Genomic DNA, 23,173 nt, shown 5'->3' on the forward strand with positions numbered 1-23,173 from the left:
TGTGCTGGGACCTTAAGAGAACTGTATAAACCAATCCCACAAAATCCAGTTAACTAACATTTCAAAGAAAGAGTACACCAAAATTCCTCCACAATGATGCGAGAGACTGATAAAGTCATACAGGAGGCCTTTACTTTTAAGCCACTGCTGCTAAAGGAGGTTTGACAAGTGCTTGAATCACGGGGGGTACGTCGTTTTTCACACACATAAATAAGCCCACAGTATATTACAGCTTATGTTGATGTTCATTTGATGTTGATTTAATAATAAGGTATGATTATTGATACATTCTTTTTAAATTCTATTTTATTGGAAGGAGGACAGCATACCGCGCCATCGGCCCCTCTGGCCAACACCAGTAGGCGGTAGGGTAAAGTGTCTTGCCCAAGGACACAACGACCAGGACAGAGAGCCCGGGGATCGAACCGGCGACCTTCCGGTTACAGATACGCTTCCCAACCCCCTGAGCCACGGTCGCCCCGTGATAATGTTTAAATATATTTTTCTTATTAGTTTTCCAACTTAGAAAGAAAGACAAGCCGCTTCAGACTAAAAACACAACATCCCTTTTAAAGTCAGAAAGTTTGGTGTGCGTGACATTTTACTGGTCACACGAGGTGAAGCACAGGTCACTTACTTTATCATATCATTAACAATGTGACAGTAAGCCAGCATGAAAAGAAAATAAGTAGAGTTTATCAGTTTAACCCCTGCATTTCTTTTACTTGACGAGGTAAAATAAAGAAGCCAAATTGTTGTGTTGCAGTAGTTGGCAGTATCCACACTTGGATTGCATGTATTACAGATTCAGAGCTTCTTTAACTTTCTTTTATGGTTGTATTACAAAACAGTTACCAGCATAACTCACACAAAGATAATGCAAACTTCATGTTACTTGACAGAAATGTTCCATTTTAATGGCTACGGCACTTCTTTTAATTTGTCCCTTCATGGCTTGGAGGTGGTAGTTAATACCTGCTCAACTAAATCCCAGGAAAAGCAAATAAAGACACTGCAGTTTCCTCCCCTCCTGCCACATTCACACATACACATTCAGGCTGTGCACATAGTGCGCCAGGAGAGCGACACACTAACGCACGCTTGCACAAATCCCCTCCCTGCTCAGCCGGGGGTCACAGTGTCAGTTTATGATAGTAGCCAATTCTAGCAGGGATCATTTAATTCTCCAACATGATTGATACTAGCGCAGGTTAAATGGGAGAAAAAAGGTCTGTTCTATTAAGAGATCATTGGCTAGTGGAGACCTCCCACTTAAATAGTTATATTTTCAGTAGGTGTGTGCTTGCAGTGTGTGTGTGTGTCACTCAGTTTCTTGGTTATGTTGAAGGGACAGTTGCAGAGGACTATCCACAGGTCAAATTAAATAACCCAGGTAATTTAAAAAGCATTGACAGTGCAATTTGTCCATTCAGTGTTATTGCTCTGACCCCTATTAGTGTCGATGGGCTGGTTCATTTGAACCTGGATGGCTTATCGAGGTGTTATCTTCTCATCGCAATGGAAGCGGTGTAAAACAAAGAAAGAAAAAAGCCCTAACAGTCATTTCAAAGCCATTAGGTCAGACTGCAGTGATTGAGAAGTATTACGAGGCCTTAATGTTCTTCTCTATTATTTCTACTAAAATCATTTAGGGGTAAAAATTGCAGATGAGGAAGTAATTATAAGCCTATAAGCTCATAAGTGGAAAGGCAGAGATGTTACTGCTTATTAAACCGTCTATTCTATTAACCTTTCCAACAAAATGCGCCCCACTCCCACCCCACCGGATTATCAGGCAGAAGAGGCCCAGTGGGACCTTTGGCTGCCCTGAAACGACTCGATGGATGTTAGCACAGAGTCTGAGACACTTCCCACCCACACCACTGTAAGTTACTAATTTTGACAGTGCAAGGCAAAGTAAATAACATCCATCAGCTGGTTTGTTTACTTGACAAAAGATGAGATTAAAATACATTTTACATGAATGATATTGTTTCAATCTTAGCTTTGTTTGAGATTTCGATCTTCTTTTTCAGTTTGGAGAAGATGTGTTGGAACATGAGCTGAATCTTTCCAGCTCACACTGTCAGACGGAGAGTGGGGGGAACATCTTACTACAGCTGCTGGAATTCAAAACCAATCTGCTCGAAGCCGTACAGGAGCTGCATATTCGGAGGGTAAAGTTGAAGTTGTAACCATGTCACTGTGAAGGCATTAAGGTACCATCTCCTTGAAGTATACTTTATTTTAATTTCATAATCAAAATCACGTCCTGTGTCATGGCTCCAGTGGCATTTTTCTGTTTCTCCATGGTGGTAAAAGACGTAAGTACTTAAAAAAAAACTGTAACAAGTATAATAGACCAGTGATCCAATGTAGCCCTTTCGTGGGCAGTGGTAGTACTGCGTTGAGTGTCATGCCTTGATCCCTTTCTCCATCTTCTATTAGCAGTAATTAACAGCAGCTTAGCGACAGAGTTCACTGATTCCTAACTTTAAAAAATCTACCAGCTCCAAGCAAGGTTCATCCATACTTTAAATACTGATCACATAAATTAGCAGAACATTTCATATCAATTTACCAAATTAGTGCAGTGAAGCTATTTTATTTAAATAATATCTGAGCTGGTTGGTACTAGAATGATACACGATACTGACTTATGCATAATTTCAAACAATACTAAAAGCAAAGATTTATAAGCAGATGCGTGAGCACATGCTCTGTGTCAACACTGGTCATTATTAGCAGCGGCTTTCTGGGAATTACGCTGTGCTCGTTTAGGTTCGGAATTGGCTGACATGAGAGCTGTTTGAACTTTGAGGTGCCTTGTTATGTGTATTGTCTCTAGTATTGCTCACTTCCTCTATTCCTCTGTATTATATCACCATTTCCTGAGTAGAACTGAGACACTAATGACTCTGTTTGGCTGAAGAGCAGTGTAATTTCACAAATATATTGGTTATGTTGGTATTAGAGCATTCATAGAGAAAGCTAAGTGCCCCTTTGGCTACGTGGATTTAACCCTGCTGGATATGATGCACATTATGTCAAGAAAGAGGGGAGGGGGTCATATAAGCCTATTAGCCCTTAACCAATGAGCACAAAGTCAATTTGTTTGTAAAGAACTAACAAAAAGAATAAAGCTTTCTCCCCTCCAGCAAGTACTTTAAATCCGAGTGTGCTTAAAGGTTAGAGGAGCAAAAATGGGATGTTGGTCGTTGAGCTTTTATTGTTATAGTCATGTTAACTCAGACACAGACATTAGATGATATATCAGTCTGTTCCTCCTCAGGCACTGCCGTTATCAAAGTAGCACTTTGTAGTTGTGTCGTTCACGGGGGTGGGAAGGTTGAGAGGCAAGAGGATGTCATGATGGAGCCGGACATTCCTGAGCAGGTCAAATTCCAGCACTTTCTTTTTTTTAAAGTGGTGTAACCAGCAGCTTTAGTTGGTGAAGATGAGTCATAAATGGGGAAGAACTGCGAGTAAGATGAAATGTCACATTACATGAAATGCATGTGATATGAGATTTAGTGTGATCTGGAAACAGTGTCAAACTTTTTCCAACTCAAATTTTTATTCCCACAAACTTCCAAATGCCATTTTTTGTTTTTTAACGCCCAATAAAAGGTGACCATTCAGAACAGCAGTAAAAATGGTAAAAAGATGAAAAGCTATAGATGAGATTGTGCAACATGGCTTTTCGGCCTTCTCTTGATACACAGTTACCTGTTTTAATTTACATGGATTACTGATCTTAGAAAGGCTTTGCTGTGCATTTAACACATGCACTCACACATACACACAGCAATTATTCCCTGGTGGAAAAATAACAGCTTTATCTCCTGTGTACTCCTTTTTTCTTTTTTTTGTGCCACGCTGGTAGCATACTTTAATAGGAACTTATAAAATAAGCTCGCTGAGTTAACCGGCTCCCACGTGCACATAAAAAAGTCCCCTGGATATAGTGAGCACTTGACTTTTACCTGCCTTCTCCAAGAGAAGAGGGAGGATAGGGATGGTTTTCCACAAATATCACCTCCCTTCTAATGTTCCCCCGTCACTGACTGCTTCCACAAAAGATACGCAGGACTGAACCAAAGAAACTTAAAGCACTTTGCAGTTTTGGCTCAACTCCACTGGCCCACAGAGTGAAAAAGATGAAGATTTTCAGACTGAATCACACCTTCTTAGTCACAGCTTTCCCGTTTAAATGTTCTTATCAGGTGTTTCCTGGTTGCTTGTCTAATTGTGAACTTACTGATGCCTGAGAGTCAGTTTTTTTGGTTTAGGATGCAGAAACCCGCTTTGAGGATCAGATCAGTAAGCTGGTGTTGGAGAAGCAGGAGATGGAATGGGAGAAGGTACAGCTTTATTTAACAAGTAATATCAAAGAATAGATGAGATCATCAGTAACTTTCTTCCGTCTTCCCTTTCATTTGCAGGAATCCCTACAGCATCGAATTGAATCTGTGACAAAGCAACACACTGAGTCACTCACAAATCTTAAGAAACAGGTGTGGTTTTTATTCCTCCATTTTCATTTCTAAACAAGACTTTTAACAATGTATTAAAACCTTTCCAAATAATTTATTATCTTTTCTCAAGTTTCAGGCCAAATTAAGAAACACAGAGGAGGAAAAGGTACAGAACTCTTATTCCCCCAAACATCCCCACGATAGAGCATTTTATTCAATAAATGTCTTTAGAGGAGAAGTAAATTTACTCATCTCAGTTGCACAGTTTTGGCCCTCGGAGTGAATTCTTTTGTGCTGTGCTTTGGGCTTTTATTGCTTTTTTGACACTCAAAATGAATTTAACATTTCAGGGGAAATATCAGGTCATTGCTGAGTTAAAAGACAAGGAGATTAACAACTTAAAGGAAGAGCTGAAGTCACTGCAGGTACTGAGTTGTTCAACATTCTTCTTTCTTCTCTATCTCTGTTTTATTGTAACATGCACACCATCAGCACCTTTTATCCCTTCTTTATTAAAAATAAGCAAGATAACACAGTTTAATCGTTAAACTGTTCAGAGAGACAAGTAAATAAAGAAAAGGCATGCTCGATCAGAGTCAAGGGTTCTGGTGCATGAGCCTGGCCCGCTCCGGCTCCCCTCTGCTCATCTTCAGACTTGACACCACAGAGGTGATAAACGATCGTACTCACGGTCCAACGCACTTTAACAACCCAGCCGTGTTACAGAGACAATAGAGACCGTTTTTGATATTCTATCTGGGAGACTCTGACTGCTGTGTTTGGATAAAATGAAGCCCGTTTGTGTTCAATCTTGTGACACGGTCTGGTGGATTCTTTAATTTAACACATTATCACACAAGTGACAGGTGGCACTGAAGTGATTTAATTGCCATGTACCTTGACTTATCTGCACACCACTGGTGTTGTATAGTTCAAGTAATGTGAAATATAAAAAGATTCATACACCAGCTATTTTAATTCTAGTAGAAATTTTTTTTTCATATTCATAGTAATGTTTAAATTCATGCAAATGATAAATGGGGTATTATTGCCCCCAAACTTTACCTTTAGGACTATTTTTTTCTGTATTTTGGGGCAAAATATTTTGTTGTTGTTTACATTTTATATGTTAAGAATAAAAAAGGAAACTGTATTTTCTCCTGGCCTAAGACGTAATTTGGACAAAGTCAGTGTTTTTTTGTTTGATTCGTTGTTTGTAGGTGGAAGTAAGTATACAGTTTAAAGAAGCAAAAAAAAAAACACAACAATTTGGCAAAATGAGAAAACATCTGGTGGCCCTTTGAGTCCTGTCAGTGAGGCGTTCATTGTGTAACAATCTATGCCAAAAGTCTATAAACGTGGAGGGACTTAATCACAGAGCCCGTAAAGACAGTGTATTTGAAAGTGAGATGTCTGCATGACATGATGGCAAAACAAAACATTTGGACATGCAGATGCAGAGAGAGAGTTACAGTACTGAAACAAAAGCGTATGTTGAGATGGGGCTTTGTGTCACATTACATGATCTTTAGTTGGTAGAATTTTTGCATTTTTAAAAGATTGTAGATTCAAATTATTTCTTTTTAAATATGTTTTATGTTGCTTTTGTTTACCTGAACATGTTAAGGAAGTCTTTGCAACACAGGCTTCAAAGCTGAAATGTGAAGGGTTTTTTTTAAACTTTGGAAAAAGCAAGACTTGCTTTAAATTTCACTCAGTTGCTGCTGTTATTAAAAATGTGCCATCTTGATTCCAGATGTGTTGAAAACTGTCATGTACGATTGCAACATCACTTATTTCTATTTTCTAGAAGCCGCTCTCAAAAACAGGCTCGCTAATTTTCTTTTACTTCTGTCACACAGTTGCTGAAGTACAACTTGGAGAAGAAATCAAGTGAGCTGGTAAGGAAGGATTTTTCCATTTATACAAACTGTTGACAGAAGGTTGGTGGGAGGGGAGTAAAATTAAAAGAGGAGGATAAGGGAATGGTGCTAAGGAGGGATGGGTTTAGAGGGGAGAGCTCATCAGGAGTAACGGATAGGGAGTGTGTGACACTTTGAACTGCCAGCACAGCAGAGAAAATATCTCTATTAAAATATTTTATAACTGGGCCTCGCTCAGTTTAACCTTCTTCGCATGCCGGTGGCTCAGCAGAGTGAGAGGGAGTTGTAGAGATCTGGCGAAAAGGAGAGTCGGACAGATTGACTGAAGGGAGTGAGAATGAAAGAGAAGGGAGTGAGTGAGAAAACGGGAGACGGAAAGAATCTGCTCAGCTTGATACACACAATCAAACTGTAATGGCAGTTTGAAGAGCGATAAAGCGCTCTGAAGCATGAGCCCACTTGATTCTTACATTTCACTGAAAGAGGCAGGCACTAACTCTGTCAAAGCGTGACCCTCACTTTACTTGACAGCTGTTTCCACTGTCGTATGTCTTTATTTTGCAAAATAAGCTAGCTCCTTTTGCTGAGCCACAGCCATCAATCTGCTACAAGCTGGTAATAAAGGGGCAGCGTGGTGGTGAATAGAGGGTCCGTTCTGGATTTGAACCTCCTGGTGACCTGTAGTCGTTCTGTGATGAGTTTGTTTGTTCTCCCTGTTTCATCCAGAAGCTCTAGTTTCCTCTCACAGTCCAAAGACCTGCATGCTACGTTAACTGGTGTTTCTTATTTGGCTGTAGGATGTGAAAGTGTGTCACCTGTGTCTGTATTGCCCTGTGATGAACTGGCGACTTGATAAGTCTTTCTCTTAAGCCCCCAAGGTGGATAAGGGGTTAAAAAATGGGCAAAGGAAGAACTGGAGTCAGGGTGAAATTGCTAATCTGACCCCTACAAAAGTAAAACATCTGCATATGGGCATATCTCATCAACCAATTAACTTTTAAGGGGGAGGGGAGAGAAGCTGGGGACAGGCAGGTGGTGGTGGCTTTAAAGTCTAAGGAGTTTTGCTGTCACCATTTATCATTTGAAACCAGATATAACAAGTGAGGGGCGGATCAAACTGACAAACCGAGGGCCCTCATAGGTTAGAGACATGTCAGTCACATGTAGAATCATCCTCAGTGATATACAAACAGTCCCAGGATCTGTGTCCATTAACGGGCCGGGTCCTCCTCAACATATTTCTTCTTGTCTGTTTTAACTGTGGCCCCTCCACAGGAACAGAAACTGGCCTTACAGAGCCGGACAAAGGACGGCCACCTGAGCCAACTGGGAGAGGTGGAGAAAAGATTCAGTGCCTTGTCCAGGCAGTGTGCCATGGTCAAGCAGGCCCATGACAACCTGGAGCAGAATGGTAATAGATACAGAAAGACAGATATATAAATTAATGTTCTGTATGATGATCACTCTAGGCTTACTAATGATCCCATGCAAACAATTATATACACAAATCAGATCACGCATTTCACATATGTGCCGCTTCAGTTTGTCATTACTGAGTGTTATTAGGTTGTTTTCAGCAGAAGAGGTTCTGGTTTGTTCCCAGTATAGCCTGAATTCTCTCGGTTATAAATATAATAAGGTGCTGGAAACAGTTCACAGGGATCCTGGTACATCGTGACGTGATACAGTAGTATGTCTCTGCTCATGCAGAATTTTCAACAGCACATTCATTCCTGAGAAAATCTTCCTTCACATCATTCATTTCACTTTATCCTCGTCTTTGTTTTGGGGTCAAGATCTGGGTAATGCGCAAAGGTCACTGTCATGTTTCTTTAAATGCTCCTCTAGGAACACTTTGATAAGAGTAAACTATGAAGACATCTCCCAGGTCAGCAGTGAGGTTTAGTTTAGCACTGGGTTGCTATCTAGAGGCTTTATGTGAGCCAAGAAAATATTCCCACACCACCAACACCAGGCAGCCTGTCCTGCTGACACCAGGCAGGATTGATCCATCACATTATTTTCCTGCTCTTTAACTTTTTAACCTTGCTGTCTACTCATCTAACATACTTTCCTCTTTTTCCTGTCAGCTAAAGGTAGAGTTTTTGTCAATGAAGCCCAGATGTAGTCATGTTTAATGAGACGTGTGTTCTTAAACTGACCTTTTGCACAACACCAGCCTCAATTTTTAAGTCCAAGAGGCATTTTCTGGCCAAATATTGGGATTATTTTAGTGTCTGTTACAATTAGTGGTAAACCAACTGCAATGGGAAATCCATTTCATCTTGTGTCCTGTTGTTTAGTTTTTTCATTGAATTTGTGATTTAGATGGGAATCCTTCCTGTTTGCCCTCATGTATAAGCTGTGTATGTTTCATGCTGCACTATGTGTCAATTTCCAGTTGATGAAGCCATGAGAATAAACAAGAAACTGACTTCTGCTAATGAAAAACAAGCAGCAACCATTGTGTCACTAAAGAAGGTATGGGGCCAAGTGGTCTAGCATTTAGATTGTTTGAGGCATTTTTGTGATTTTCCTTCTAAACTTTGTACCATTTGGCGTTATCAGTTAAATATCAGCCACTAAAATATATTGTTGTTTCAAACTAGAAGATATTGAGTGTATTATTTGAGTTGTCCAGTGGCCTGAGTAGTTTGTGAGGCATCAGCTTGACTAATCCTGTGATTCTTATGGTGTCCTGTCAGGAGTTGGATGAAGTCAGTAATGAGCTCAGCAAGGCCAAGATGACTTCAGTTAGACCGGCCAAACCCTACAGTCCCACAGGCAGAGAGCAGCATATACAGCAGCTGCACCAGAAGCTGAAGCTGGTAAATGATGGTCATTAACAGAAATCGTGTTTTATTCTAGCAATTCACAGCCAAATGATCCCAGGTTCAAATCCCATTCTGTGTGAAGTTTGCATGTTAGCCCTGCAAAAGTGTTTGCCGCTGCATAGTACATGGGATAAGGTCCAGCCCCACTGCAACCCTTATTTAAATAAGTAGAAGAGGATAGATGGATCGATTGATTAATGCTGAAAAATCTAATCCAGTTCTGACACAGACAATATTTATTTTTTTGTATGGTTAGGAAACTGAAATGAACAAGAAGCTAAGGGAGGAAAATGCAACTGAACTAGCAGAAAAGCAGGTAAGGACCTGGAACATGACTAAACCTAGACAGCTTTAATGTTGAGTCTCTTCCTTCAGTGAAATTTTGTGAACGTGATTGTTTTGGAAACTCCTTTGAAGTATTTCCACTTTTTATGATGTCAAGGTTCAAATAAACCAAAATCAAGCCCGGTCAGTTTGTGCGCCATTATTGTGTTTGTGTCTGTGTGTGGTTTAGGAGGTGATACGGTCTCTGCAGCACACCCAGCAGCTGTTGCTGAGTCAGACGCAGACAGTGAGGAGAGTAGAGTTGGAGCTACAGACACAAAGACAGACGTGCGAGGTCAGAGTATTTCATCCTGTACTATTTTGTGGATGTAACTCTTCACATGTATACATGTTAGCCAAGACTTCCCTCTTGCCATGCCTTGGTAGCCTTTTTCTGAATTGGCTTCACTTTTCAGACAAGGAGATTACATCTGTGGGGGTTCACATGTAGTGCATTTTAAAAATAACTCAGTCCCCTTACAATTGCTGTCATTCAAAAAGTGGATCAGTCTAAAAAAAAACTTGGTTCTTTTTGCATTCGCGTTATAATAATGAGCTCATTTGAAAAGTCACTTTACAGAATACAGGCAAGTGAAAAGTACTTCTCACTTACCTGTATTCTGCACTAAATTCCCACCAAAGTTCCTTATCTTCATGTGATGGTAAGATGGAGAAAAAGTTTCTAGGTGTTCTGGACAGTTCCAGTTTGATGTGTTCTTCAGTTCCTCCTGCACACCAAACTCTCATTCAGCTTTATTATTATTTTCAAGGGCAACTGTTTTTTGTCTGTTTGCTTTGAGCATCTCATTGCAGTTGCGTGTGATCTGTCTGTTGTGTCTCTGCAGACCTAAATTACAATCCCCGATGATGAAACGCATGTGAAGTTTACTTTAACAGATCAAAAGAGAGAAAACAGCTAATATGCGTATCTGAGTGCCCGGCTTGAAATTACCTCCACCAAGGAGTTTCTGGTTTGAAGGCATTTGTGTGCATGTCATTCTGTCTGTAAATACAATAGCTTGAAAACTTTAGAATGAATTCTGGTGAAACTCTGTAGGGGTGTAGAGTGGAGTTTACACCCCATTCTGTCATGGTCCTGGGTCATTTTGACCCAGTGTTCTTAGTTTTTCTGTAGTTTTGTATTTTGTTTCTTATGTCCATTGGATTGTTTGGTTTGGTATTTGGATTCCCCCTGTGTCCATGTTTTTATTGTGGTGTTTGCTCTGGTACCGTGTTCCCATCCTATGTGTTCTGTGTTCTCCTCATCCCCTCGTATTCATCCTTCTTCTCTGCCTCTCTCTCTGCCTCTCTCTCTCCGTGCTCATCTCTGTGTACTGTGTTGTGTTTAAGGTCCACATCTTGGTGTCAGTATCGTCAGTTTCGTGTCCTCCCTGCTCGGCCATGAGTAATTGTCTTCAGCTGTGTTCCCCGTGTGTTCCCACTTCCCTCGTTACCTTCTGTGTATTTATGTCAGAGTGTCCCTTTGTTCTGTGTTGCGTCGTCCCTCTAGGTTGTGTGCATTTTCCGTGTCTTCCCAGCGCCTCAGCTTTTAGTTGCTCCCAGTATAGTTTTATATGACTTCTTATGTTCCTGTTAATAAAGACCGGCCTTTTGAGTTCATCCCCGTGTGTCTAGAGCCGTGCATTTGGGTCCTCTCTTGCCTTCACACAGCCGCCGCATGACACATTCTGTCATGCTAATCTCCAAAAGTTGATTCTGTTCATCTGGACGTAGCGTTTTGTGGGAGAAACGTTTCGTTACTCATCCAAGTGACTTCTTCAGTCTCAGCTGACTGCAAGTTTCCAATCTTATAAACAGTACATTTGCATAATGACTGAAACCAGCCCACTGAAGGAACAATGGGCTGGGAGGTCAGTTCCTTAATCATAATTATGCAAATTCTCATGACCATTGATCAACAACCACTGACCAAAACCCACTGATCAAAGACCACTGATCAATGGCCATGAGTACCATTCACAGAGAGTTGGGGAATGGCTGCAATCACAACATGTAAGATGGTGACAGATGTACCCTTAGGCCCCCTCCTCGATTCAGAGATGGTCTTTCCCTTTTCACATAAATGGCCTCCTTGACTCTGCGCTCAAACCAGCGTTCCTCCCTGTCCAGGATGTGTACATCCTCATCCTTGAAAGAGTGTCCACTGGCCTGTAGGTGTAAACAGACTGCAGAGTCCTGGCCAGACGAGGTGGCTCTTCTGTGTTGTGCCATCCGCTTCTCCAGAGGTTGTTTGGTTTCCCCGATGTATATATCCCGGGAATCCTCCTGGCACTTAACAGCGTACACTATGTTACTCTGTTTGTGTCGGGGGAGCCGATCCTTGGGGTGGACCAATTTTTGGCGCAGCGTGTTTTGGCGTTTAAAAGCCACAGAGACCCGGCGTTTAGAAAAAATGCGTCTCAACTGCTCCGATACTCCTGACACATATGGGATCACTACAGGTTTTCGCTTGGGCTGTTCTTCTGCCTCCCTGGCCGCTGTGTCAGTGGGGATGGTGTTCACTCTGTGTTGTAGCGTCCTGATGACACCCAGTTTGTGCTCCAGTGGATGATGAGAGTCAAACCTTAAATACTGGTGTAGGTTTACGGTACACGTCAGCTTTTAGATGGCCCCCATTACTGATGGAAATCTCACAGCCTAAGAAGGCTAACCTGCCACTTTTCATATCCTCCCTGGTGAATTTGATGTGTCGGTCCACCGAGTTAACGTGATCCGCGAAATGTGGTACGTCCTGAGATTTGATTTTCACCCAGGTGTCATCAACATATCTGAACCAATGGCTTGGTGGTGTTCCAGGGTAGGATAGCAAAGCCCTTTTTTCCACTTCTTCCATGTATAAATTGGCCACGATGGGTGAAACTGAGGAGCCCATGGCACACCCATGTTTCTGCCTGTAGAATTGACCCTTGTATGTGAAGTAGGTGGAATGAAGACACAGTTCAAACACACTTGGTCGATGCTGAGAGTGGTCCTGTTGCTGAGGTTGGGGTCATCCTAATCTCTTACGGACTACCTCCAACGCTTTCGTGACTGGGATGCAAGTGAAGAGAGATGTAACGTCGTACGAGACCATGGTTTCATCTGCCTCCATAATGACATCTCTCACCTTCTCAACAAAATCCAGGGTGTTCTGGATGTGGTGTTCAGAGCTGCCCACCAGCGGGTTGAGGATCGAAGCCAGAAACTTGGAGATGTTATAGGTGACAGAGTTGATCATACAGACAATCGGTCTTAAAGGTGCACCCTGTTTATGTATTTTCGGTAAACCATACAGACTTGGTGTAGATTCCCCTGGGTACAGCCTGTGGTATGAGGTCCGGTCGATAGCCTTGTCTTGTTCTCACTGCTTCAGACAGTCTATCACCCTCTTCCTGTAGCCACTTCCTGGGTCTCGTTTCAGGGGCTTATAAGTATTTTCATCACTGAGTAGTGACAAAATCTTCTCATGATAGTCTTTCTGGTTTAGCAATACTGTGCACCGACCCTTGTCTGCTGCAAGGATGATAATGTTGTTGTCATCACTAAGTGATGTGAGTGTCTTCCTCTCCTCCATGGTGATGTTGGATGCTGGGGGCTTTGCATTGCTGAGACAGGCTGAAACTTTCGTCATGCTAAGTAAATAGTGCCCAGAGAGAGAGCTACATTTTGGAGTGCTTCTTGTTTATTAATGTGTTAGATTGGATAATTATGTCCAAATACACATTTCAACCTTAATCACACATTTAGAAAAGTGTTGCAAAGAAGAAAAGAATAGAAATGTAAAGTGTAAATCAGAAAAAATAGCACATCTTAATCTCCTGATTTATTTTTAACTGGTGTATTCATGTTAACTATCATATACTGTATGTAGTACAAATATTGGTAAGCATCACTGGTAAGCAAAATTGATTTAATAATAACAAAGTTTTTTTTGCCTACAGGAGAGAAAAAATTAGCTCCAGGTGTGTCTTTGTTTATCAATAATAAGGAAGAAATAGAAGAATTTATCTTGTTGATTCTTACAAATTACAGTCATACATTTAAGCCACATTTAACAAAAAATTTGGGGCGAATGAAATTTATCCTTACAGACTCTGGACTTTAAAGTTAGTGCGATTTCAGTCCTTTTATGTTAGAATACTTTAATTGGTTTTTGTGTGCAAAAACAAAAATAAATGCCAAACTTATAGTAATGACATGTCTGTTATCCCACTTCACCTTTGTAGAAACCTCCTTTTCATGCACGTTGGAGTTTTGGCTGATAGAAAATGTGATTTATGTCTCCAGATAAAACCCTGCACCACCCATTGGTCCCACACAGATCAGAAATTTTTCAGGGTCTATTTAAATGATTATAGAGTAAATTTATGCAAAGACCAAAATGAATGACAACCATTGTTCCTTCCCATAAACTTGATGAATGGGATGTTGTATATCACAGCATGTACATGTGTGAATATAGTCGGCTCCACAACTGAATGATAGTGTGTTTATTCTGCATTTATAGCTTTAAAGTTTATTGTTCTCTTTTCTTCTCTCTATACCACCCCCTCTCATTTTAATTCACCTATTCATTAATTTATTAAAATAATTATCAAAATGACACAAGCCAACTGATTTGTATTAGCAAGAAGTCCTCTCTCTGCCTGCCCTGTTTAGAACCCCCTGTTCACATTAAATAAACACATAAAAATTTAGTACTGCACTAAAACCACATGGGCGATTAATTTTACTGCAGGCCCTTAAACAGGAACATGAGGTGATGGGAGAGCAAAGCAAGGCAATGGAAGACAAGGTGGCCCAACTGATGGAGAGCTATGCTGCTTCCAAGACCAGCTGGGACAAAGAGGTAGAAGAAAAACTGTGCTGTGGGAGAAGGCATTGTGATGATAGTAGCACATATTTACAGTGTCCGTCAGGCTGGACTCTTCTATAGCAGACTTAATGTGTATATGGGAAGATGCCAGAAAATCATACAAGCTCATTTAAAATCACATCTTTCATTTGTCTGTGTGGGTAAACAGAAGACGAAGTTTCTGGATCACCTCAAGACACAGCAAGAAGCCCTTCAAGCACTGAAAGAGGCTTATGATGATCTTCATCAGAAACACGCTGAGCTGTCCTTACAGGCCAAATCACATGAACAGCACATACATGAAATGGAGGTATGTATCCAAAAACACATGTAGGGGATTACACGTGTCATGTGAGGCAGGAGTGAAAGATGGGTACGGGGGGCTACAAATGACAAATAATGACACTGTGATTTGTAGCGGAAGTAGTGAACAGATGAAAGAGAGCCTGGAGAGGTGGAGGTATGCTCTGGAGAGAAGAGAAATAAAAGTTCGTAAAAACAAGCAGATGTAACAGGGATGCTCCAAGGAGAAGAAGCAGTGATGGTGGATGAATTTAAATGCCTGGGGTTAACCATTCAAAGCAATGGGCAGTGCACAAGTAATGTGAAGAAGAGAGTGTAGGCAGGGTACAGTTGTTGGAGATGAGTGTCTTGGGTGATTTGTGAAAGCAAGAGTGAAAGGGAAGGTTTGCAAGATGGCGGTGAGACCTGCTGCTATAGAGACAGTGGTGCTGAAAAAGGACAAGAGGCCGAGCTCCAGATTAAAGCACAAAGGGGATCAGGTCTGTGGAGCAAATTGTCCCTAACATCAGGACATCTCCAGTATTAGATGCTTTCAAACCCCGTATGTATTTTTTGGCTTTTAAATCAGAATGAGTTTGAAGTACTTTCATTTGTGCTGTTTTTACACAGCTTTATATTTCATTTAACTCTGTCATTTTTCTCCTGTGTTTTATTTGATTTGATCATTTTAGATATATAGCACTTTGTTCAACAGCTGTTGTTTTTAAATGTCCTGTAGAGACGAACTTTACTTGATTTGAGTACATCAGAGAGACAGCTCAGGTTCAGTGTTTCGGAGGCAGAGTTATAGCGGCAAGGCTGACGGTTGGACACGTACAGGGGAGAGATAGTGGATACACTGGGCAAAGGATGCTAAATATGGGGCTGGCAGGCAGGAGGAAAAGAGGAAAAGAAGATTCATGGATGTTGGTGTGACAGTAGAGGATGCTAGGGATAGGGTGAGATGAAGAAGAAGAGAGTTTCTCTTAACAGAACACAATAAACACTTTTCTACAACTCTGTTTTTACATGGAAAAACTCATCACGCAGACTTTGTACTACTCAATTGATAAGTTTAAAGTATTTACAGGGGACCTTCACTTTTTTCTACCAATATCTGTACTGTTGCAGTGTTGGATGATTATATTAAAAATGAAAAATAACTAAAATGAAAAATTAACAGGTTGTGTTTTCAGCAGTTTTGACAGAAAGTGAAATACATGTGCTGACTTGCAGAACGTTAAGAACTGCAAAGCGGTCCTCTCATTTATTAGACAAACCTTTCAAAACAGACCAGAGTCAGCATTTGAACATTCAGGGATAAAGAAACCAGGAACAGAGCTCACTATAATATTTTTCATAATATTCTGATTTACAGCTATGGGAATAATGTTAATAACAGCAGGTGTAGCTGATGTATAGTAGGTGAGTTTATAAGAGAAACTGTCATGTGAATGCATGCATGTTTATTTTTCTTTGCACAGGTAAGAGACAGCAGCCAGACACTCAGTGTTTCTACCCATCCCACCTCTGTGGAGGAAGTTAGAGGCGAGGAATCTGTAAGTGAACGCATCTCCAGATCTAAGCTTCCCGGCTTTGGCAGTCTGCAGCACTCGGTCTCCTCTCAGGCCAAAATTCCAGACCGTTTAGAGGACACAGCAACTGGAACTAAGATACTTGCCACTGCAGAAACTGAAGGTCAGCACACTAAATATAAACATACAGACGATAAATATGTTCTAAGACACTATGAGACAGTCATTTTCTTATTTTTTCTCATGCGCGTTTTATTCTCTTTTAGGTCAAAAAGTCCCAAAACAACAGTCACAAACAATAAAAGAGCCTTTAAGCCACCTAAAAATGCCCAGTTGTCCACTTACCATGAATTTCAGCTCGTGTACTTTTTCTGGGACAGGAGCCACAGAGGCCATAACATTGAACAAAGGGGTTAACAACTCGAAAAGTGAACACAACCCTGATGTGCTTTCAGATCTAACTAATACTGCTCTCTCTGTGTCTGATGATGATACCCACTTTATCAGAGGTTGCTCTGCGAGTAGTATAACTGCATCGAACTCCGATTACAGCTCTCTCGGTGAATCTGCAGATTTACCAACAAACATGAAAAATAAAGGAGACGACACAGGAATGAATGAGAAAGAACATGAAGAGAAGGACAGCGGGAAACAAGGAAATAGCCATAGAGAAGAAGAGGAGAAAAATACAGGACAGCTGAGGAATAGGGAAGACGATCAAGGAGAAGATGTGAAGGAGGGAGGACGTGCTGGAGAAAAGAGAGGAACAGCCATGGCACAAACAACAGATAGAAGAAACAGGCGAGAGGACAGTGAGGGGTCAGCAAAGGATGCTGGAACAGAAACAAAAGATAGAGCGGATGGAGCGAAGGAGAGAGAAAAGACAGCAGTGCAGACACCACAAACACAGATACGAGCCCAGACGATCACTGATATGACTGCTGAAAAGAGCCACACACTGCAGGTCATTGACTTCATGGGCGCTGAGCCGCCTGTGGATGTCTGTAAACCCTCAGACTTCACACAAAGTCTCTGTCAGAAAGTCAGTGAAAAGGATGCTGAATGCAAACATTTGAAGATCCATGGTGAGACTGGAAGAGATGGAGAACATCAAAGTGTTAGCTCTGAACAACAGGAAGTTTCAAATTTGTGTCAAAACGAGGTCCAAAGCTCAGACGGAGACACAGGATCACTAAGTCAGCCTCCCACCAAAAAAGCAGGGGAGCTTTCTGCTGGACTTTCTGAACACCTGAAGCAGTCAAGTACCTCACAGACAGACGATGCCGCATCAGCTGGTCACTCATATGGTTTTCACAGCGCTGAAAACTTGGGATCATGTCAGACACATACAGAAACACGTACTCCTTCTGATGTTATTTCAGATATGACGCAAACAGATGAAATCTTTGATGTACCTGTGAGTGAAAAACTGGCAGAACCTGAGCAGCTGCTGGAAAGCTTAGAGCAGAAAGATGGGCAGTGGAAGTCTGTGGTAACTGTTGAAGGAAAGGGTGATCCAAGTGTAGAGAACAGAAGAAAAGATGAATCAAGTGTAGATACGAATGTCTATCAAAAACCTATGGAAGAATCCCACTTAAAAGATGGCAATGTTAATATTACGATGGGTGCCATAACCCTTGATTCTGAGGTGAAAAGTGAGCATATAAAGGACACAGAAGATACAAAGAAGACTAAAAGTGAAACAGATCCGAAGCTGCCACTCGTTACAAGTCTGGGTCACAAGCAGCCTGAGTTAGGAGAGAAGCTGCTGAGTGATTGTGGCGAGTCGTCTCTGCCCAGCAAAAAGACTTACAGGCCATTATTTGAGTGGGCCGCTCCCGAGAGAAGAAAGTCAAACTCCAGAACAAAGTCAGATGTCACCATAGCGCACCAGCCAATCCAGGTATTAGAATCAAAAGGTTGTAGCGTTTTCAAGCTGTGTGATGAAAATATGTACAACAGTTTCAAAAGTCATATGATGCTCATACAGGACTAACTAGCTACACTAACCTAGAGAAGTGCAGTTAATCTTAGTTTGTAATCGTAACAATTTTTTGACATTCGGATGTAGAAATGCTTTAAAGCTGTGGTTAGTTTTATATCAGTTAAAATCTTGGTGTTTTTTTCCAGGGATCTTCTCTGTCTGAGCAGAATACAACTGCTGGATTCCCAGGACATCCTGCCAGCACAATAATACCCAAGCCCCTCAAAAGCAAACACGACAATGGTGGTGGTTTATCATTTCACTAAGGAGCACAGAAACTGCTCTGATGCATGACTAGGAACATCTTACACAGTGAATTCATTGTCCGTCTGCGTTTCTTACCATTACTAATCATCATTCATTCTTGCTTTCTTGCTGTTCTTGCCATCTCACCTCATTCCTCTTAGTCCCCTTGGTGATTATGAGGGCGTCAGACCTGTTGAATGCCTCCAGTGTCTGTGGGACCGCACCTTCCCTGAGGAGAAAGCAGCAGGGACTCTGGGAAGCAGTGCAGGAGACCTGCAGAGAGAGAACAGCAGCAGATACGGTCAGTTGTTAAGAAGTAGGGAATTGCTGGTACGACACTTTAGAAGGTGGCTCATTTATAACTGTGAGAGTTAATAATCATATATGTATGTCACAGAAGTTATTTTAAAATAGCTTGTAAAACACTAGTCAAGTGATAAAGCACAGCTCATGATTTACATACCTTTACATTTGAGAGCTTTATTGATGAGTCCTCACTGTGCGAGCTGCACTTTGGAAAATTTAATTTCAGCTGCTGAAGCCCGTGTCCAAGTACATTTCATCACAGTGAAGCTTTAATCGTGTTCTCTAGTACAAGTTGATGTTGAGCAGCAGGAAATGGCCACAGTGTCGTGTTCACATAGAAATGCGTGCCCCCCCCTCAGAGGACATCAGAATGACCGTTATAAAAGGGTTTTCTCTGTCGAGGTCATTGCTGTTCCACAGATTCAGAGCTTCATCATTTTATAGAATGTGTCTGAGCGGAGCCCATGGGAAATTTGAGCTGGAGCTTGAATGAATATGCCCGTTACAACAGCCTGACATGTCCTCAGAGGAACTAGATATTAAAATGCTCTTTCAACATTTTTGTGGTCCTGGACATTTAGAATGTAGGAGAACTTGTTTAACAGAGTACGCAGAATATCTGACAAAGATTTCAGAGGTTTCAAACTTTCCTGCTCTTTGATTAATGTTCGGTCAGGTGTTGACCGAATGGATGTGGCTTGATGTATGTTGAGCTCATAGACAGCCAGACAGACAGAGAACAAATGACCTGTGGAAGAAAAAGTACCTAATGATGCCTGGGTACCTCGCCTCTCTCACTCACTCAGTCTCTGGTCTGCACTCTCGCTCTGTCTTCCTCTCTCACTTCATCATTTGTCCCTCACTCACTTTCTCCACCCTCTTGCTGTTTCACTTTTTTTTCTCTCTCACACGCTCCCAAACTCTTTTGTCACCATCACCGCACTGTCACTCTGTGTTTTATACAATCCAGGTGCTCGCAGTTGAGGGAGATGGGCTGCAGCATGACTCGAGTATGAGGGGAAAAAACAAACTCATCTGATAGTTTAACAAATTGTAAAGAAGACCAAAGCGAAGAGTTCTGGCTGCTCTCTCTGGGCTGGATACAGATACAAATATCAGTTGTTGCTGCTTATTGTCTGCCCTGAATTTGTTTATCTGTCTTTTCTTTTCTTATGAAGGAATTAAGCATTGAACTGACATTTTTGTACCAAAAAAAGACCAAATGGTGGTGATAGATTTCTGCCTTATAGGTGCACCAGGTTGATCACAGTCTGTGGGCGTCTGCTTGTCCGCTTGATTTTCAGAATTGGCCATAGATTGCAGATCAGGGGAGTTACTGGGTTGTGAATCCACATTGTTCATTTGATATTCCACTTTATCACTTTATCAGGACTAGATTGCGATCACTCAGGATTTGGCCTAGAAGCATGCCACAGAGAACTGAAGGAGAAGGTTGAACACTATGAATACTCACTCTTTTCATACATTTGATTTATCTGCCAGTAATAGTCCAAATCCTATAGAAGAATCTTTGTGTTTCTTATTTACTGTATTATCTCAAACTATTATATTATAGAATAATAAATATGAAACACAAACTTTGTGTGACCACAATCATCAGCAGGGATGATGAGACAGAGTACCGGGCTGTGGTCGACTCCTTTATCACGTTGTTTGAGCAGAATCATCTGCAGCTCAACGTGGCAAAGACCAAGGAACTGATCGTGGACTTCAGGAAGACCAGGAAACACTTGACCTCTGTTTCAATCCAGGGGGTCAGTGTTGACATTGTGGAGGACTATAAATACCTTGGAGTACACATTGACAATAAACTGGACTGGGCTAAAAACACCACAGCACTTTACAGGAAGGGCCAGAGTCGTCTCTATTTTTTGAGGCGACCGAGGTCCTTCAACATCTGCCAGAAAATGCTCAGGATTTTCTATGAGTCTGTTGTGGCCAGTGCGATCCTCTATGCTGTTGCATGCTGGGGGAGCAGGCTGAGGGTCGCAGATGCCAACAGACTTAATAAACTGATCCGTAAGGCCAGCAATGTTGTGGGGATGGAGCTGGACTCCCTCAAGGTGGTGTCGGAGAGGCGGATGCTGTCCAAGATAAAGACAATGTTGGATAACACCTCCCACCCACTCCATGACATGCTGGTCAGTCAGAGGAGCTCGTTCAGTGAGAGACTGAGATTACCGAAAAGCACCACTGAACGACACAGGAAATCATTCCTGCCTGTGGCCATCTCCCTGTACAACGCATCCACTTAACACACTGTTTGCTGCTACAGCTACACATGTTTCTTTTCCAAATATTTATTTATAAGTGACTTATGTATGTGTATATATGTATATATTGTACTATTCTTAGTTAGCGTATTGTCTGTCTTGTCTTAATGTTGGTTTATGTTGGTTTATAATGGAGCACTGTAACAAAAAATAATTTCCCCCAGGGATCAATAAAGTATTCTGATTCTGATTCTGATCACAGCTTTCTCACAGTGGATATTTGGTGATATCTACTGTTTGTCGTCGTTTTTATGCAGGATGGCAGAGCTCCTCCGCCAAGCTGTTCTTTTCCAGCCTCCAGCACAGGCAGCAAACTGTCATGGCAAACCACTGCAGAGTGAGTATGTTTGTTCTTTAGAAAGAAGACACCAGCATTTGAACCAGAATAAATGTCAAAGTAAATAAGTAATAATGGGCAAATTTCATAGCTCCTATCTTTGTATCTACACACCTGAATGAAAATGTTCTTCACTAACGTTTTGGCCCATTCAGTAGTTAACAAAAGTATTGACAAAAAACAAGAGGGTTTTTTTTTTTTTTCTTGGTTAAAAATGATATTTTAGAAGTTTTAGAAGTATTCTTATCATCTTATTCTATTCCAGCGTTTTTCTAATTTTTGCTATGTGACTTTGCACTGTCCACTTTCTGCTGTAACAAATCAAATTTCCCATGTGCGGGGCTAATAAAGGTTATTTTATCTTATTATCTTATCTTAAACATTTTCATTTAAGTGCATTACTTCAGTCTAATGGTAAGGAGAATTTGTATCGCTTAATTTGAAATGTGTATTATTACATGATTAATAATATGATTACTGACTACAAACAAGTTCATGCTAGTGTTTTCTTTGAATCAGGTGTAGCAGAGCTCCTACCTTAGCTGCAGGACCTAGTTCAGAGTCCAACTGGGAACTCTCCTGCTCCCAGGAGAGGGACGATCAACAGGAATCATTCAGGGCGCAGATCTCAAAAATCGAACAGTTCCTCAAGACAGAGAGACGCCGTCTGCCCAAAAGACAACGAACTGAACCAAATCTGTAGAAACTGCTGGTCGTCTTTATTCGCTGTCCTAGGTGAGACATTGTGTGGCACACGTTTGACAGTTATTGTTAGCGCAGGTCTAAATGTTCTGAAACATAATTGCTTTTTAATATATACATGTGTTACTGATTCCTTTGAACTGTATAGTTTCTTCTAACATTGCTGTTTGAAGTTTAAAGTTTTTTGGGTCAAATCATTAATTCTTCACTTTATTGTTATTTTAACATTTCTGTGCTTTAAATGGAAAACTGCAGAGTTTGTGTGTTTGTTTCACACGTGTGTATTTTTATGTTTTTAAGTGAAGAGATGAAAATAAGATAAGATAGCCTTTCTAAGTGACAAATATACAATACTACTACTGCTACGTTGGTAAGATTTTATTTTATCACACAGTTGCATGTGATTTAAGTAATTTTAAAAAGGCTCTGATGTCACCAGTGTAAAAATCCAACATTTCCAATCTCTTGTAATTTCATTAAATTACAGGGTTATCAGTTGTTTTCAAAATATTGTATACAAAGACTTTAGATACACTACAAGTTTCTGCAGCCTCACTGACACAACACTGACTCATCAAACCACACAAACAGGACATCGGTATGTGTTGAATGTCTTTTACTGGAAACATTATTCACAGTAAATCATGCATTCACAGCAAACAGCTGGATAAGTAAGGACCAAGAGCGCTGTTGCCCATTAAAAAGGCTGGGAACATGCTAATTAACATTAATTAGCATCATAGCCAATCAGTGTGGCATGTCTCAGAGGAGCTCTAATTGTGGAGGCACCTTTGGTCTACACCATGTTGTTTCTGCTGCTGCTGTTGTTGGAGGCAATTACAACTCGGGACACTCTGGTTTGACTGTGTTTACACCTATTAAATTAACAGAAATAACAGTTCAAATAACAATTAGCACTAAATACCCCAACCCTAATTAACCAAAAATCAATTAGTGAACACACAGTCCAATTAACACGTACTAACAAGCCTCTCGTTAACTTTATGTTCCCTGTGAGGATGATGGCGGAAAGAGCATATGGCCCCACAAGAGCATGAAGCAGCTGACCACACATGTTTGGATTCTCATTAGTCTGGTTGCTGCTTATGTACT

General features: G+C 41.1%; 1 protein-coding gene across 1 annotated transcript; it reads left to right on the plus strand.

Moving 5' to 3' along the window:
• Positions 1-1,840: 1,840 nt before the first annotated feature.
• ccdc73 (coiled-coil domain containing 73) lies at positions 1,841-22,094 on the plus strand (the record flags this gene model as incomplete). Its single annotated transcript, XM_080875610.1, has 20 exons — positions 1,841-1,885; positions 2,037-2,177; positions 4,293-4,364; positions 4,446-4,517; positions 4,609-4,644; positions 4,829-4,903; positions 6,341-6,379; positions 7,637-7,772; positions 8,763-8,842; positions 9,067-9,189; positions 9,452-9,511; positions 9,710-9,814; positions 14,258-14,368; positions 14,544-14,684; positions 16,141-16,354; positions 16,572-18,094; positions 18,322-18,418; positions 18,583-18,722; positions 21,279-21,358; positions 21,878-22,094. 20 exons carry the CDS (start codon positions 1,841-1,843, stop codon positions 22,059-22,061), a joined length of 3,474 nt encoding a protein of 1,157 aa, XP_080731736.1. The 3' UTR covers positions 22,062-22,094.
• Between the last annotated feature and the right edge of the window lie 1,079 nt (positions 22,095-23,173).

This window comes from Rhamphochromis sp. 'chilingali' (assembly GCF_963969265.1).
Source record: "Rhamphochromis sp. 'chilingali' genome assembly, chromosome: 2".
Lineage (NCBI taxonomy): Eukaryota > Metazoa > Chordata > Actinopteri > Cichliformes > Cichlidae > Rhamphochromis > Rhamphochromis sp. 'chilingali'.